Genomic DNA, 15,036 nt, shown 5'->3' with positions numbered 1-15,036 from the left:
TTTGTTCCGCTTGACTATACATGTTTGTAATAGAGGTTTTGTTTTTACTTTCATTTCCAAATGGGGAAGTGGGATGGGGGAAGAATCAATATTCCTGATTGAAAAAATATATATAATTAGAAAAAAAAAAAAAAGAACATTGATCTTGGTTCTTTAGATTTAGGTCATCCCTGGAATTTGGAAGTTTTTTTGATTTTCACATCGAAAGGTTCCTTGTCCTCAAGACAAGGCACAGAGAAGGCCACAAAACAAGGTCTCATAAGTTTTTCCTTTGACTGAGATGGGTTCTCCCCTGTGTGCCCTGGGACAGAAGGACCTTAGGTCCTGGCAACCCCCTAGCTTCAGTTTAGTACAAAGGAATAATATAACTTGGCAGCACAAGATCTAGTTTAGAATCTTCTTAACTAGGGTGGCTGCCATGGGAAGGGGAGGGCTGTAGAGTTAGTGGTGAGATGTGGCAAGTGACTGGGTGAGGCAGCCATGTAGAGTAAGATCAGGAGATGAAGAGGAGGAGAGAGAGGAGGCTGGGATTACAAACCTGGGACACTGAAGAGACAGTAGCACCTTGACAGAAATTGGGGATGGGGTCATTTTGGTGGGGAAAAGGAATGAACTCTAGAGTAGTAGACATGTCAAATTTGAGGTATCTCAGCTCTGCTGCTTATATGACCTTAAATCTTTTCACCTTTGGTGCCTCAGTTTCCTTATCTGCAATTTGAGGGGACTAGACCAGGTGATCTCTAAGGTCCTTTCCAGTTCTAATCTTCTACAATTCTGAATCTGTATTCTAATGACCACTTTATTACTTCTAGAATCAAAGAGAAACTCCTACTCGCATTTAAAACACTTCACAGTTAGGCCCCTCCCCTTCTCAGGGCCAGCCACCCTAGTTCAGACCTACTTCTCACATGGACTACTGCCACACCCTTCTAATGGGTCTCCTGGTCTCAAGCCTCTCCCCTCTCCAATCTCTCCTCCACACAACTGCCAGACTGGTCTTCATGTCATCAGCTTCCTAGGATCATCTGAAGATCAAAGGAGACAGTATTTGCCAGACCACTGAGCATGGTCTGGCAAACAGTAGGCAATTAATAAGTGATTTTCCTTGCGTCTTTCCTACTCAGACTCTAGAGACAGCCTTGTCATAATGACGATACTCCTCTTCTTCTACTCTCTGGTCCAGACAACCAGGCCTTCTATTGCTGCCACACGGCAATCCATCCATACGCCATCTTGGTCTGTCCCCTAGGCCTGTACCACTCTTCCTCCTCAACTGTTGCCTCACGGTCTCATGGTTTCCAGGGCTTCTTTCCAGCCTTAGTCTAGGCACCAGCTTCTGCTGGAGGCCTTTCCCAGCCCTGTCCCCAGCTGGCAGGGCCAGCCTTCTGAGATTACCTTTTATCTCCCTCATCAGCATATTGGATACATCCAAATATGGACGGGTTGTCTCCTCCATTAGAATGTGGGCAGGGAAGGTTTCTCATGTTGTTTTTGCATCCTTGGTAATTAGTGAGGGCCAGCATGGCACAAAACGGGCGCTTAACAAACGATCGCTGAGTAACTGATGCCCTGGCCAACCCTCCCAATGTGACTGAGTGGTTTCACTCACAGCCCTCCTTTCCCCAGCCCAAGGCAAGAAAATCAATGTCAAGGAAGATCCCACACTTGTATAAGACAGTGATACTCCTTGTGGTAACAAGGGGACAAACTGGGGAATGGGAGAAGTCATACGACTGGGTCATAAATCATGAATGAGGAATTCTGGGAAGATTTTTGTAAAGTGAGGTAGAGGAACAGTGAAGGACCTAAAGAATATATGTTCCTGAATCAAGAAAACAAACTCAGCCCTCAAAGGCCTGAAGTCCACTTAAATGCATCGACCAATCTTCAATGGAGAGTGCGGAGAATGCTCAGGCTTCCGGAGAAGGGGCGGCCTATGGGGCGGACCGCAGGGCAGACCACACTGCATTATCAACTAGTTTTTATCTGTTACATGGTACAGTTCGGCTGCTGGGAGGAGGAGAGGGGGTACTTTTTTAAGGCATCGATTCTAATTGAGGTTACATGAGGGGGTAAAAGAAAGCACCAATAACACGGAGAGGGGAAAGGGCCACTCCTCCCAAGCTCCTCCGTCTCCACCTGCTGAAATTCAAGCCCTTTTCCAAGGCTCCCGAAGCCAAATGCCATCTTCCCCTCCCCTGAGCCCCTTCCCCCATGACACTGGACCCCTCTCCTTTTAATCGGTTATTTCGTTCAAGGTCTTATCTCCCTCCCTCGACTGCACACAAGAGACACAAGAGGTCAGAGGCCGGCCTCTCATTCGTCTTCGTGTGTCCCATAACCCAGACTATAGGATGTTCTGTAAACAGGTGTGAAGCGAATGGCTAAATGCACAGCCCTTTTTGGAGGCTCTCTGGGTCCTTGGGAAGGCTGTAGGGAGGCTTTGTGCTATCCAGTGGCTCTGGCCCCCAGAGAGGGTTACTCTGGGCAGCTTTTCTCTCCTACTTGGATCCTGGCCTTGGGCCAGATGCCATTGGCTGTCTGGATGGAGGCCTGGTATCCAACGCAGGGAAGACAAAACCCCAAACAAGTCCTGCCAGTCTTATCTCATTCCCACAGCTCAGGACTACCCAGCCTGAGGCAGCCCGTGAGGCCAGCAGCTGGCAAGCCAGCCCCCTCCCCTACCAAGTGGGCCCTGTCAGAGACACAGCTTGGGACCGGCTCTTCCAGCAGGCTGCAGCAAGAGGAGCTAGCTCACACCCACGTGGCTGCCAAACCAGCTTTTCTTCTGAGGCTGGAATGGAGCAGAAGGAAGGGGTGCGGGAGGCCCGGCAGCCTCACTCACCAGGGTTCCCCCAATGTCCCCCCCATTGTCTGCAGCTGTCTCATTCCAGCTGTGCAGCTGAGACCTGATCCCATCTCGTGGGCATGATGGCAGAGTGGGGGCCACCTCAGAGACCCTCCTTCCCCCTCAATCAGGACAGCTTTCATAGGAAGTCTGCAGGATACAAACTGAGCCACCCCTGAGGGGGTGGGAAGGAAACGTGGGCCAGCAATACAGAAATAACCTCTGGCATCCACAGCTTCTCCAGATGTTCCCTGGGTCCCAGACACCGGCCCCCCACCCCAGTCACCCTTGCCGGAAGCAGACACCCAGGGAAAGAGCATAGCAATCCCTAGAGGGAAGGAGAAGCCAGCCCCACCGGATGGAGAAAGCAAAGGCCTTTCCAGGCTCACATCTGGCCGGTCCCTTCAACCTTGGCAGGGCCAGTTCAGAGAGAGGAGACTTCTCCCTCCGCAGTATAGAGAGAGCAGGAGGGAGCTCTGCCTCAAGAAGTGCTCTTGGGCTGCTGCTTGAACTCCAGCACCTAGGTCACTGAAAGCAAGGTCTTTTTTGCTCAAAGTCTCACTTCCTCACCCAGAACATCTGTAATGCCTAGCTCATAGGGCTGGGAGGCAAGCACTTTGTAAAATTGGAAACACTATGGAGAGTGGAGGCCTTCTCATCCTGGGAGAACCTCCCCCATGTGGCTCCTCCTTTTGCTCAGCCCACCACACCTTCCTGTCCACTCTCCCAGGACCCCAGAAGACCACAGGGGTCATCCCTCTAACCAGAGAACCCTGCCCACATACCAACACTGACCAAGCTTCTACCACCCTGGAGTGCTGGGGCCTCACTGTCCAGGTCCCTAGCCTGGCAGACCTCAGAACCTTATCAAGTATCCCTAGCACCCAGGGCCTAGGGGAGTTAAGGCAAAGGAAGAGCTCTGGAGTTAAAGGTCTGTGACCTTGGACAGGATGCAGCCCCACTCTGGGCCTCAGTGTCCCTGTCTGTAAAACGAGGGTGCTGGGCTGCAAGAGTTCTCCTTTCCCTTACAGATTCTCATAAATGTTTGTTGTTTTTCAAAAATTCAAGGCAGCAAGGGGGTGCAGGGCCTGGAGTCAGGAAAACCTGTATTCAAATCTAGCCTAAGACAACAACACAGGTAGGTCACTTAACCTTGGCCTGCCTCAGTTTCCTTATCTATAAAATGGGAACAAAACCTGCACCTCCCTCAAAGGGCTGTTGTAAGAATCAGATAATATCTGTAACACAGCACATAGTAGGTGCTATGTAAGAAACCTTCCCCTTCCCACCACTGAGGACAGCAATCTCTAGGTAAGTGGGTTTTTCCTTGAGAAGTCTGGGCAAATCTCAGTGGCACTTCTGTCACGTGGGAGCCTGCTCAGATGACCTAGTTAATGTCTTTCCACTTCCAAATGCTGTGACACCGTTCCCATGGAGGTCAGAGCTGGGAATACTCTTGGCCCCCGGCAGGCTACGATCCCCTGGGGGCTGCCACAAACTGATCGTCTTGGTGAGAGAGCCTGGGTCCTAGCAGTCTCTTCTCCAGGTCTGCAGAGACAGCTGACAAAGTCCACCCCGATGGAACTTTGGCCCAGCAGGGCCTTAGTGGACCTTTAGTCTGAAGCCAGAGCTCCTTGCTGCCCCCTAGACAGCTTCCCTGCTGACATCTCACTCCTCCGGGCATCAGGAGGGCCACAGGAGATCAGCCACCCTGAAACGTTGCCACCAAGGACCTCTCCTGGGGGTGTTTACCACCATGGCAAAAGCAAAGTGGGCAACACCTAGATTACCAGTACAGTACAAATGGATATGGGTCAAGAAAACCTGCTGGGGAGGTGAAAAAAGAGAAATGAAGGGCCCTTCTTACAGAGGCCTCAAGTCAGGCTAAGTCTCAAGGAGGAACAGCATGGATAAAAAAGTGGGGACCCAGGTCCAAAGCCCATTCTGGAATGTTCCGCCCTATTCCGCTACAGCGCACTCCCTGGGCCCGGGGGCAGAGTCCCCCCTCCTCTGGCCTCCTGCTGTCTCTCCTGGGATTCTGAGAGCCCAGCAGGAGGGACAGCCAAGGGCCAAGCTGGTCAGGCCTGCCAGGCCACCTCCAGCCCTTGAGCCAAAGGGAAGTATCTGGCTACAAATGCCAGAAATAATCATTCCCTTTTCTAACCTCTCAAAGGATCAAAGCTCCTCAGCTCTACCTGTTTCACATATATGGCTGCACATGCATGCGTATCCACGCACATGCACACGTGTGTACGCGCGTGCACACACGAGGTTTGTCTGCAGCTCTCACCCCCTGGAAAAAACAGAAGAACCTGGGTTGTGACCCAACACCCAAAAAGCACCCCCCTGTCTACCTTCCTCCAGCCCTCAGTGGGCACTAGCCTCAGGCCTCCATCAGGTACAAGCCCCAGGGGTGTCTGGTATCGCTGTATGAACAGAAGTAAAGCATGGCACGCGGAGGAAATGAGGAGAAAGCTTGGCTGGGCTATCAATCCAACAGTGAGGGGTTACCCTGGCACAGTACCAGCAGGGGAAGCTGGAGTGGGTAGGGGAACTTCCCAGATCTCCCTTACAAAGGAAAGAGGATGCCTCCTGGGGTAGGTGGGCATCTTCTCTAAGAGAGGAGAGACTTGGGGAGGTAAAAGGCAGGGTGCCTAATGTAACCTCCATTGCCAGCCTGCCTCAGATGGCCTAAGAAATCTTGAGTAGGAAAGAGGGGTCAGGAGCTGGGGAAGGAGCTCAGAAATGGAGGCCAGAGGCAGGCACAAAGGGACACATTCCTGATGCAGGGCAAAGTATGCTTCTGCCTGGGAGAAGTTGTGCCTGCTGCTGCAGAGGGAGGGCCTGCCTGCCCGCCTAGGGCTTCCTGGGAGGTCTGGGGCAGATGAAGAAGTGGGAAGGAGAGGCATAGCCAGGGTGTGCCCACCACATGTGGCACAGATAACATTGGATGGGCTGGTCCAGGAGGGCACACACATCTGTCTCTTCACAGCTGGTATGTGAAGGGAGAGTTGGGAGGATGTCTCTATGCATGGGAGGTCAGCTTTGCCTTTGAGGGGCTGTGGCCTGGGCAAGAGGTCAGGTGATAGGTGGGTATATGTATGTCTCCTGCAAGTGCGCGTGGGGGGAATGAGGTTCTGGGCACCCTCTGAAGGGTGTGTGTATGTGATCCCTGGTGACCTGTGTTGGCTAGGGGATGGAAGGTCAGGCTGACCACAGAATACTTGTGGGGGTGGGGTTTGTCATGGTTCTCATCCATGCACATGTGTGTGCAGAGGCAATGGGGAGGGGGGGGGGGCAGGGAAGGCATCCGCCTTTCCTGGCAGTGTTTACCTGTTCCTAGAGCTGAGGGTTGGGAAGTTAGCTCTCTTCCCTCCCTTGGTGGGGGGCAGCGTAGAATTAGATCTGGCACTGGGGAGGGGGGTGCCCATACCAGCTGGGTATGAAACCCTCCCACATCTGTATCCTGGTAGTGGAAGGGAGAGCGGGATCAGAGCCCACCCATCCTCAGTGTGTGGCTTTGGGGGAGGCAGGGGTGTGGGGAATCTGAGGAGGGTCCTTGAGGAAGCTCCAGAGAGGTCTCTTACCTCCAGCTCTCTGTAAGGCAGGGTGGTCCTGGAGAACCGGAGGGACCTGAAGGGTGAGGGGGGCTCCCCGCTTGGGAGAGCATCCTCAGAGAGGGAGGAGACTGAGCCTGGGTGAGCGTCTCTGCCTCTCAGAGGGGGGATTCCCAGAGACCTCCAGGGAGGGGCCATGGCTGGCTGTGTCCTCACATACCGTTGGGAGTCCTGGAGCCCCTGAGAGCACAGGAGGGGCCTCCATCAGGAGAGGGGGGAGGCCACATTCCTGGAGGTGAGTCTGAGCTAAGGGGTCAGCTGCCCTGGGAGGCTGGGTGTGGAGCCTTACTCATTCGGGTCTTGGGGGTGGGGGGGAATTCCCGGGGAGGCTGGTCTCGGGAGGGGCAGGGGGCGTGGTGTCTGGGACCTCGGGAGGAGGGTCAGGTGTGCGGACGTCCTGGCCCCAGGGGGGCGCCCAGGGGCGATCCGGGGAGGGGCAGGGGTGCCCTGGGGGAGGGAGGACTGTCACGTGTGTGGAGTCACAGGCCCCCTCCCCCCCTGCCTGCGGAAGGGGTGGGGCCAAAGCGAGGAGGGGGATCCCTGGCACCGTCATGGGGGAAAGGGGTGCCTGCAATCTTGGGCTGATCACCGCGGGCGAGGAGAGTTTATGGCGAAGGGGAGGTTCTCAGAAGTATTGGGGGGTCACGGCGGGGGGGCAGTGTTCCAGCAGTCTCGGGGAGGGGGTCACGGCGGGGGGGTCACGTCGAGGGAGGGGGGTCACGGCGGGGAGGGGGGTGCTGGGTCACAGGGGGGGGTCACGGCAGGGAAGGGGCTGTTGGGTCACAGCTGGGGGGGGCTGTTCCAGCAGTCTCAGGGAGGGGGTCACGGCGGGGGGTCACGGCGTGGAGGGGGGTGCTGGGTCACGGCGGGGGGTCACGGCGGGGAGGGGGCTATTGGGTCACAGCGGGGGGGGGGGTCACGTCGAGGAAGGGGGGTGTTCCAGCAGTCTCGAGGAGGGGGGTCACGGAGGGGAGGGGGGTGCTGGGTCACAGAGGGGGGGGGTCACGGCGGGGAGGGGGCTGTTGGGTCACAGCGGGGGGGGCTGTTCCAGCAGTCTCGGGGAGGGGGTCACGGCGGGGGGGTCACGTCGAGGAAGGGGGGTGTTCCAGCAGTCTCGGGGAGGGGGTCACGGCGGGGAGGGGGGTGCTGGGTCACAGAGGGGGGGGCTGTTCCAGCAGTCTCAGGGAGGGGGTCACGGCGGGGAGGGGGGTGCTGGGTCACGGCGGGGGGTCACGGCGGGGGGTCACGGCGGGGAGGGGGGTGCTGGGTCACGGCGGGGGGCCCGCGGTACTCACGCGCCCGGGTCGCCCTGCGCGCCCACCAGGAAGCCGAACTTGTCGGTGCGGCGCTCCGCGAAGCCATTGGCCTCGGAGTCGGAGCCCAGGGAGCTGAGCTCGTCGGCGGCCGAGGCCGCGTCCGGGCCCGGGACCAGGCTCTCCCGGGTCCCCGAGAGGCTCCCGCCCGGCCCCGGCGAGCGCGGCCCGTTCTCCCCGCGGCTCTTCGCCATCGCCCGCCCGGCCCGGCCCGGCCCCGCCCGCCGCCTCCGCGGTCTCCTCGGCCGCCGCCGCCGCCGCCGCCGCAGCCGTCGTCGAGGCCCCCGCCCCCGGGCTCGTCCATTGGCCCGCCGCACCTCCGGGCGGGCCCAGAGCCGCGCCCCCGCGGGCGACCCCTCTCTGAGCCAATCGCAGCCCGGGATGCCGGGAAAGCCCCGCCCCCAATGCCCGCCCCTCCCCTTCCCCCCCCAGCCCGGAGCGGCGGGGCGGGCGCCGAGTCGGAGCCTCCCGGAGCCGGGCTGCAGGGCCCGCCCCCGGGCTGTCAGTCACCGGGACTCACCTGGACCGAGCCGAGGCTTCCCGCCTCCTCGGCCCGACTTCCGGGCTCTGCCAGACCCGCCCCTCGCCGCGCTAGGAGCGCCAAGCGAGATCGCCGGGTCCCTGCCTTACCCTGCGTGTCCGCGGGGCCCCAGCCCGGCTGCCCGGCCGCGTTCTCCCTGAATGACGCTCCTCCCCTCCCTCGTAACCCACCTCCAGACCTTTGCCCAGGCTGTACGCAGTGTCCACAACGCTCTCCCACATTAGGCCTTTCCCTCTTTCCCCTTGATGCGGGGGTCTCCTCCCTTCCCCCAATCCCCTCGCCCTTCCTTTGAGGTTACATGTAAGGAGCGTCTCCCCCTTGGAATTGAGGCTCCTTGAAGGCAGGGACTGTCCATGTGCCTGCCCCCCCCCCTGCCTAGCGCCTGTGGGGGGTCAGGGAGGGAAGGCGCTGGACTGGGGGCTCCCTCCTGCTCTGTCAGCCCCGCTCTTTCCTCTGTGGGCATCCCAGATGTCTTCTGAGCTCTCCTCCAGTTCTCACCTGACATCCTAGGGGCCTAAGGCTGGGGGAACTGGGAGGCCGGAGGGAATTCTGCTGGAGCCGGTGTACCTCCAGGTACCTCAGCTCTCTGGGCCTCAGTTTCCCCATCTGCACAAAGGGGAGCCAACTTGCACTGCCTGCCTCCCAGGGGTAGACCTCTGCAGTCATCCTGATGAATCTATCTGGTTACTGCACCCACATGGCTCAGGAGGAGAAAGTGGGACGGGTGACCTGCACAGCCCTCCCTCACTCAAAGTCCAGTCCAAGTCATGTCACCATTTCTCTGATGTCTCGGTCTTCTCCAAAAAGGAAGGACAGGAAGGACGAACACAACAATCTACCAAGACTATTGTGGGGAAAGGCGTCTCCATCTAGATACTCCCTCCTCCCTCTGTTTTCCTCTCTCTCCCTCCTCTCTCCCTCTCCCTCCCTCTCCCTCTCCCTCTCCCTCTCCCTCTCCCTCTCCCTCTCCCTCTCCCTCTCTCTCTCTCCTTCTCCCTCTCCCTCTCCCTCTCCCTCTCGCTCTCCCTCTCCCTCTCTCTCTCTCCTTCTCCCTCTCCCTCTCCCTCTCCCTCTCCCTCTCTCTCTCCCTCTCTCTCTCCCTCTCTCTCTCTCCTTCTCCCTCTCCCTCTCCCTCTCCCTCTCCCTCTCTCTCTCTCCTTCTCCCTCTCCCTCTCCCTCTCCCTCTCCCTCTCCCTCTCTCTCTCCCTCTCTCTCTCTCCTTCTCCCTCTCCCTCTCCCTCTCCCTCTCTCTCTCTCCTTCTCCCTCTCCCTCTCCCTCTCCCTCTCCCTCTCCCTTTTCCCTCTCCCTCTCCCTCTCCCTCTCCCTCTCTCCTTCTCCCTCTCCCTCTCCCTCTCCCTCTCCCTCTCTCCTTCTCCCTCTCCCTCTCCCTCTCCCTCTCTCTCTCCCTCTCTCTCTCTCCTTCTCCCTCTCCCTCTTCCTCTCCCTCTCCCTCTCCCTCTCCCTCTCTCTCTCCCTCTCTCTCTCTCCTTCTCCCTCTCCCTCTCCCTTTTCCCTCTCCCTCTCCCTCTCCCTCTCCCTCTCCCTCTCCCTCTCCCTCTCTCTTTCTCTCTCTCCTTCCCATCACTCCTCCTCCTCAGTGTCTCTGGCTGGATCTCCATCCCAGTCACACCCACTCTCTGGCCATATACCCCAGCCTTTTTTCCTTTCCCCTCTACATTGCCTGGAGACCTCATTAGGCAAGTCAGGTCAAGGAGCATTTCTTTATCATGCTGTAACTACGTGCTGGCTCCCCTAAGTTCAGTGGTCATCTCCATGGACACCACCAGATCTAACCCTGACCACTCTCTTCTGGGTCCACAACAGAAGTTACTCTCTCCCAGCTTCCCTCCAGGAAGGTCAAGGTCCCCTCTCTTGAACCCTCAGCTTTTACCCTACAAAGCCAATCTCTGACCAAATCTTAGCCTTTGTTCACCATACCTCTTTTAGGGAGACAACATATGTTTCCTTCTCCCCAGTCACCCAGTAACCAGCCTAGTTTTGGACCTCATTAGTCCCTTCTAGACTATTAAAGAGTCTGTTAATTGATCTTGGCCTCACCGTCTCTCTACTCTGATACATCTCTTTCGAATATTTTCCTAAAGCAAGTGTCTAATGGTAGTACTCCCCTACCCTATAAATTTCAGTGGCTCCCTATTCTCAGGAGAATCAAAAGCTCCTATTCATTACTGAAGGCCCTTTATCACCTTACCCCTTCCTACCTTTTCACCCTTCTCACACCTCATTGCCTTCAAGTCTCCACTGTCCAGTCCACTGGCCCCCGGCAGTTCCCCACCCATGCTACCTCTCCCACCTCTGTGCCTTTGCCCCGTTTCCAGTGCTTCTGGTGCTTTCCCTCCTCACCTAGATCTCTTAGAAATTCTTGGTTTCCTTTAAGACTCAGCTCAAATTCCACCTTCTGCAGGCCCTTCTTATCCTGTCCCACTCCCACCCCACCACCCAGATCTCAGACATCGCCTTATCCTCACTTTGTTCTTAACTTGTACATGCAAAGTTTTCTCATGGTCTTCCCAGTGTACTTCAGGCCAGGGACCCTGCTTCTGCCTTTCTTCATATCTCCAGCACTTACAGGGCCTGGCACACAGTTGGCAGTTAATAAATACTTGCTGACTGACAGCTTCACACCTCTGACCTGATCACTTGCTTCACCTGTCTCCCATACACAACCTCTGAAAACAGCTAATACAGATATCTCATCCAATTTACAGGAAACTGAGGCTCAGTGGTAAAGCCACTTGCCTCAAGAAGCTGGGTTTGAACCCAGCCTTTGCACCAAGTCCAAGTCAATGCTTTTTCACTAAACCAACCTGCCTTAGTTTCTTCATCTGTAAAAGGGAGGGTTTGTACTAGATGACATTAAGGTTCATTACTAAAAAAAAAAAAAAAAGTGGGGGGAGTGGAGGGCTTAGCCTGGGCTCCTGAGGCAAATGGAAAACAATCCACACTTTTAATGTAACTCTGGTGTTTGGTATATAGTAGGCGCTTAATACGTGTTTTAAAATTTTATTTTTATTTGCAATTGGAAATTCTCTTCCCACCCTTTGAAAAGGCAAGAAATATATTATGCATATGAAATCATGATTAATAAGTGCCTGCTGAATGGGAAATCCTGGGACTGTAGTCTGAGGGTAGCCTTCCTTTCTTGAGTTAGAAGGTACTTTTGAAATGCTGCAGTGGATACAGCACCAGTGCAGGAGTCAGGAGGACCTGAGTTCAAATCTCACCTCAGACACTTGACACTCACTAGCTGTGTGACCTTGGGCAAGTCACTTAACCCCAACTGCCTCATCCTGGGTCATCTCCAGTTATCCTCATGAATACATCTGGTCACTGGATTCAGATGGCTCTGGAGGAGAAGTGAGGCTGGTGACCTGCACAACCCTCCCTCACTCAAAACAAAGTCAAGTATAAGTCATGTCATTATTTCTCTGATGGCATGGCCTTCTTCTGCACGAAGGACTAACACACACTCATTTAAAGGTAAAGACCAGGAGACCCAGGAAGAGGAAAGGACTTGTCTGAATCCTTACCTGCCTTATATCAGTGAGGAAAGGGAGACCCAAAGCCTAACTTTGAACCCTGGCTTTCTAGTGGGCTCTGCTATTTGGTGGAACCTGGCAAGCTACAGTAGCCAGTGACCAGGGGAGCTAGGACTGGGGGATGATGGGAAGATCCCTGGTTTTCAAGTCAAGAGACGTTGCCTTCTGGCTTGAGTGACCCATGGGCAGCTCTCCCTTTCTGGGCCTCATTGGGAAAATGAGGGGGTTCGGTGAGGTGGTATCTAAGGTCTATTCCTGAAAATCTCAGGTCTCAGGAGCTCACTCAAGGGACCAGAGAGCCCAAAGCTCTTTGTTTACCCCAGCTCTTCAGCTGTTTCCGTGTTCTTGACTCCAACATTTTCGAAGGTTTCTTTGAGGCCTGAAAAAATCCCTGGCACTTCTGGTTTTCCATAACTAGACATGGAGACGTCAAAAAGCAGATGTGGTCCCAAAACGGGCCTGGGGGAGGGGGGCAGAGGATATTTTAGTCTCTGTGAAGGGTCTGGGCACAACATTCTTTCCTTCAAGCTGTTCAAGACAGAATGCTTCCCTCAAGGCTCTGGCCTGGCATTTCAGAATGCAACCATGGGTGGAGCCATAGCGGCCTGGGCTCTGGGCTCAGAAGGCCAAGCTCTACCATGAACCTGCCTGGTGACCTTGAGCAAGTCACCGGAAACTAGTGGGTGGAGAAAATGGTCCTTGCTGTCCTCGAGGTCTCTATTTTCCCAGCATCGGACAGCACTTAATGAGTGAAGGAGTGAGGGAATGAAGGAATAGGCTGACTCCTTTGAACTTGCTTCCCCATCTGGAAAATAGGAATAGTTAGATCTGTCCTGACTACAGGGCTCTGACTTGGGGTAAATGAAATAAATGGGCCAAGTGCTTTGTAAACTACTTAACCCAAGACAAAAATAAACTACCAGGATTCTGGGGGGAGGAGGAGGTGTGACTCCAGGGAGATGGCGGTCACAGTCCTTGGAGGCCTGAGCCTGCCCCCAGCTGCAGCTGCCACTTGGGGTGGCTTCATATCACCCAGGGGCATTGGGCACCAACTGGGCAGGCAGGAGCGCCCCCTGCTGGTCCCGCAGGGCCTCTTCAGAGGGCTGGGACTTGGCCTGGTGCCTGGGGTAGAGAGATGTGGCAATGACCACCAGCTCCCACAAATATGCAAGTCCCTCAGTCGGCACCCCCACCCACCCACATTCCTCAACAACCATTAGAACAAGGGATATCAGGGCTGGGAGGGTCCTGAGAACAGGGAATGTCAGGGCAGAAGCAGATCTTTAGACCCTAGGATGCCAGAATTAAGAGGAACCTTAGGGAATGCTGGATGATAGAGGAGAGATTTTAGAACAGAAAACATCACAGCACAAAGGAACCTTGGAACCCCCTCCCCCAGCTAACCCTCTTGTTTTCCAGATGGGGCAACTGAGGTCCGAGAGGAGAGGAGCCATGCTGTGGGAGCCCTAAGTGAGCACCCCATCCCTGGGCTGGGGGCCAGCAGGCAGGACCATGGCTCCTCTGGGAGCTCTTTTTCCTTTCTCAACAAGACACTCAGTACTCAGCCTCATCACATCCATTCGAGATTTGTCCACCCCAGCTGTCCACAGACTTGGGGCTGACAATTGTCCAGGCCTCCCCAGTGAGGCACGTAGGACAATCTGTCAGCCCAGTCAGCATGAGGGATAGACAGGTAGCATGTACAGAGAAGGGCTGGGAACTGGCCTGGTACCTGGGGTGAAGAGATGCCTTACAGAAGTCTGATTCCAGCTGCAGATGGGGTGGTGCGTGCGTGTGTGTGTGTGTGTGTGTGTGTGTGTGTGTGTGTGTGTGATGTCAGAGAGAGAGGCAGACCAGCAGACAGGCAGACTGACAACAGATAATTGAACAATTCAGCCTGTGTGAGGAGGGCATGAACTTTGGAATCAGTGGAAGGATCTAAATTCAAATCTGGCCTCAGTCACTAGCTGTATGACCCTGGGCAAGTCACTTCACACTGTTTGCCTCAGTTTCCCCAACTATAAAATGAGCTGGAGAAGGAAATGGCAAACCACTCAGTATCTTTGCTGAGAAAACCCTAAATGGGGTCATGAAGAGTCAGACATGACTGAAACAGTTGGAATGACAACAAAAAGGAGGAAATTGGACTCAGACTCCAGCTCCCAGCTCTAACATCCCCTGTTCTCAGGTCTCTCACTCTCTGACATCCCCTGTCCTCAGGCCCCTCCCAGCCCTGACATCCCCTGTTCTCAGAGCTCTGTGCACAATGACCTAGGGCAAGTGCCCAGGTTTCCCCTCCCCAGTCTGTGCTCCATCCTCTCCAAGGCCATCAGGCATCTCACAGAGGCCACACTGTGAGCTCATGTTTGCCAATCCCTAGCCCCATATTTGGTTCCCTCCCCACAGATCTTGCCTCTCAAAGGAACCATTCACACACATTCCATCCACTGACATTCTTGGCCTTTTACCTCCTGGGCAATGAGCACATTGGCCATGGCTCTCACTCACCCCAGTGCAGGCCTTCCCTTGTGACTGGTTAGTCTTGCGGAGGGGCTTGAGGTGCTGGCATTTCCCTTCCATCCGCTACCCCCACTTTTCTCCCCTCCCCCTCAGCGGCTCAGCTCCAGGAAAGGCCATCAAGGCTCAGGAATGACATAGAGTCCTTTGTCTCTGAGCTTATCTTTACAGGGCACATCATTCTCCTTTTGACAGATGGAAAAACCGAGGCTGGAAGGGTCAGAGCTATCAGCTTATTTTGTTGGGCTAGGATTAAACAGGGTTCAGTCCAAACTCTTCATTTTACAGATGAGGAAATCAAGGCCCGCTCAGGGAATTATACAGGAAGTAAGTCACAAAGATGGGATTTGAACCCAGGCCCCCTGGCTCTTTCCATTATACCCTGCCTGAATCTGTCCCACTGCCAGCTGTCTGGTCCAGTTCCTTGCACTAGAGCCATCGTGCTCTTCTCCCCTGGCCTCTCCTCCAACCCACACTTGAGGAGGAATGGACTGGTTTAAAACACCCTCAGGAATAATCACAGCCCCACACTGATGTAGCCCTTGGGGGCTGGCAAAACTTAACAGGCATTGTGTCCTAAGAGCCCACCCGGTTCTTACAGCTAGGAAGGAGAGAGGGCCAGAACCCAAAGCTTCCTGAACT

The 15,036-nt window shown here is 55.3% G+C and overlaps 1 protein-coding gene across 2 annotated transcripts in view; it reads right to left on the bottom strand.

Moving 5' to 3' along the window:
* Nucleotides 1-7,972, bottom strand: part of TBC1D10A (TBC1 domain family member 10A) — a 35,231-nt gene extending 27,259 nt beyond the window's left edge. Inside the window, exon 1 of one of the 2 annotated variants that reach the window (XM_072599978.1) lies at nt 7,761-7,972. In XM_072599978.1, coding sequence (XP_072456079.1) covers nt 7,761-7,972 — 212 coding nt within the window. Of the gene's footprint in view, nt 1-6,435; nt 6,847-7,760 lie in introns of those variants that run through there. The other variant, XM_072599979.1, reaches the window with a different exon arrangement.
* Nucleotides 7,973-15,036: the final 7,064 nt, after the last annotated feature.

The sequence above is a fragment of the Notamacropus eugenii genome, chromosome 4 (assembly GCF_028372415.1).
Source record: "Notamacropus eugenii isolate mMacEug1 chromosome 4, mMacEug1.pri_v2, whole genome shotgun sequence".
In the NCBI taxonomy this organism is placed as follows: domain Eukaryota; kingdom Metazoa; phylum Chordata; class Mammalia; order Diprotodontia; family Macropodidae; genus Notamacropus; species Notamacropus eugenii.
Note: the sequence above shows the minus strand (reverse complement) of the source record. Positions and strands in the feature narration are given on the sequence as shown.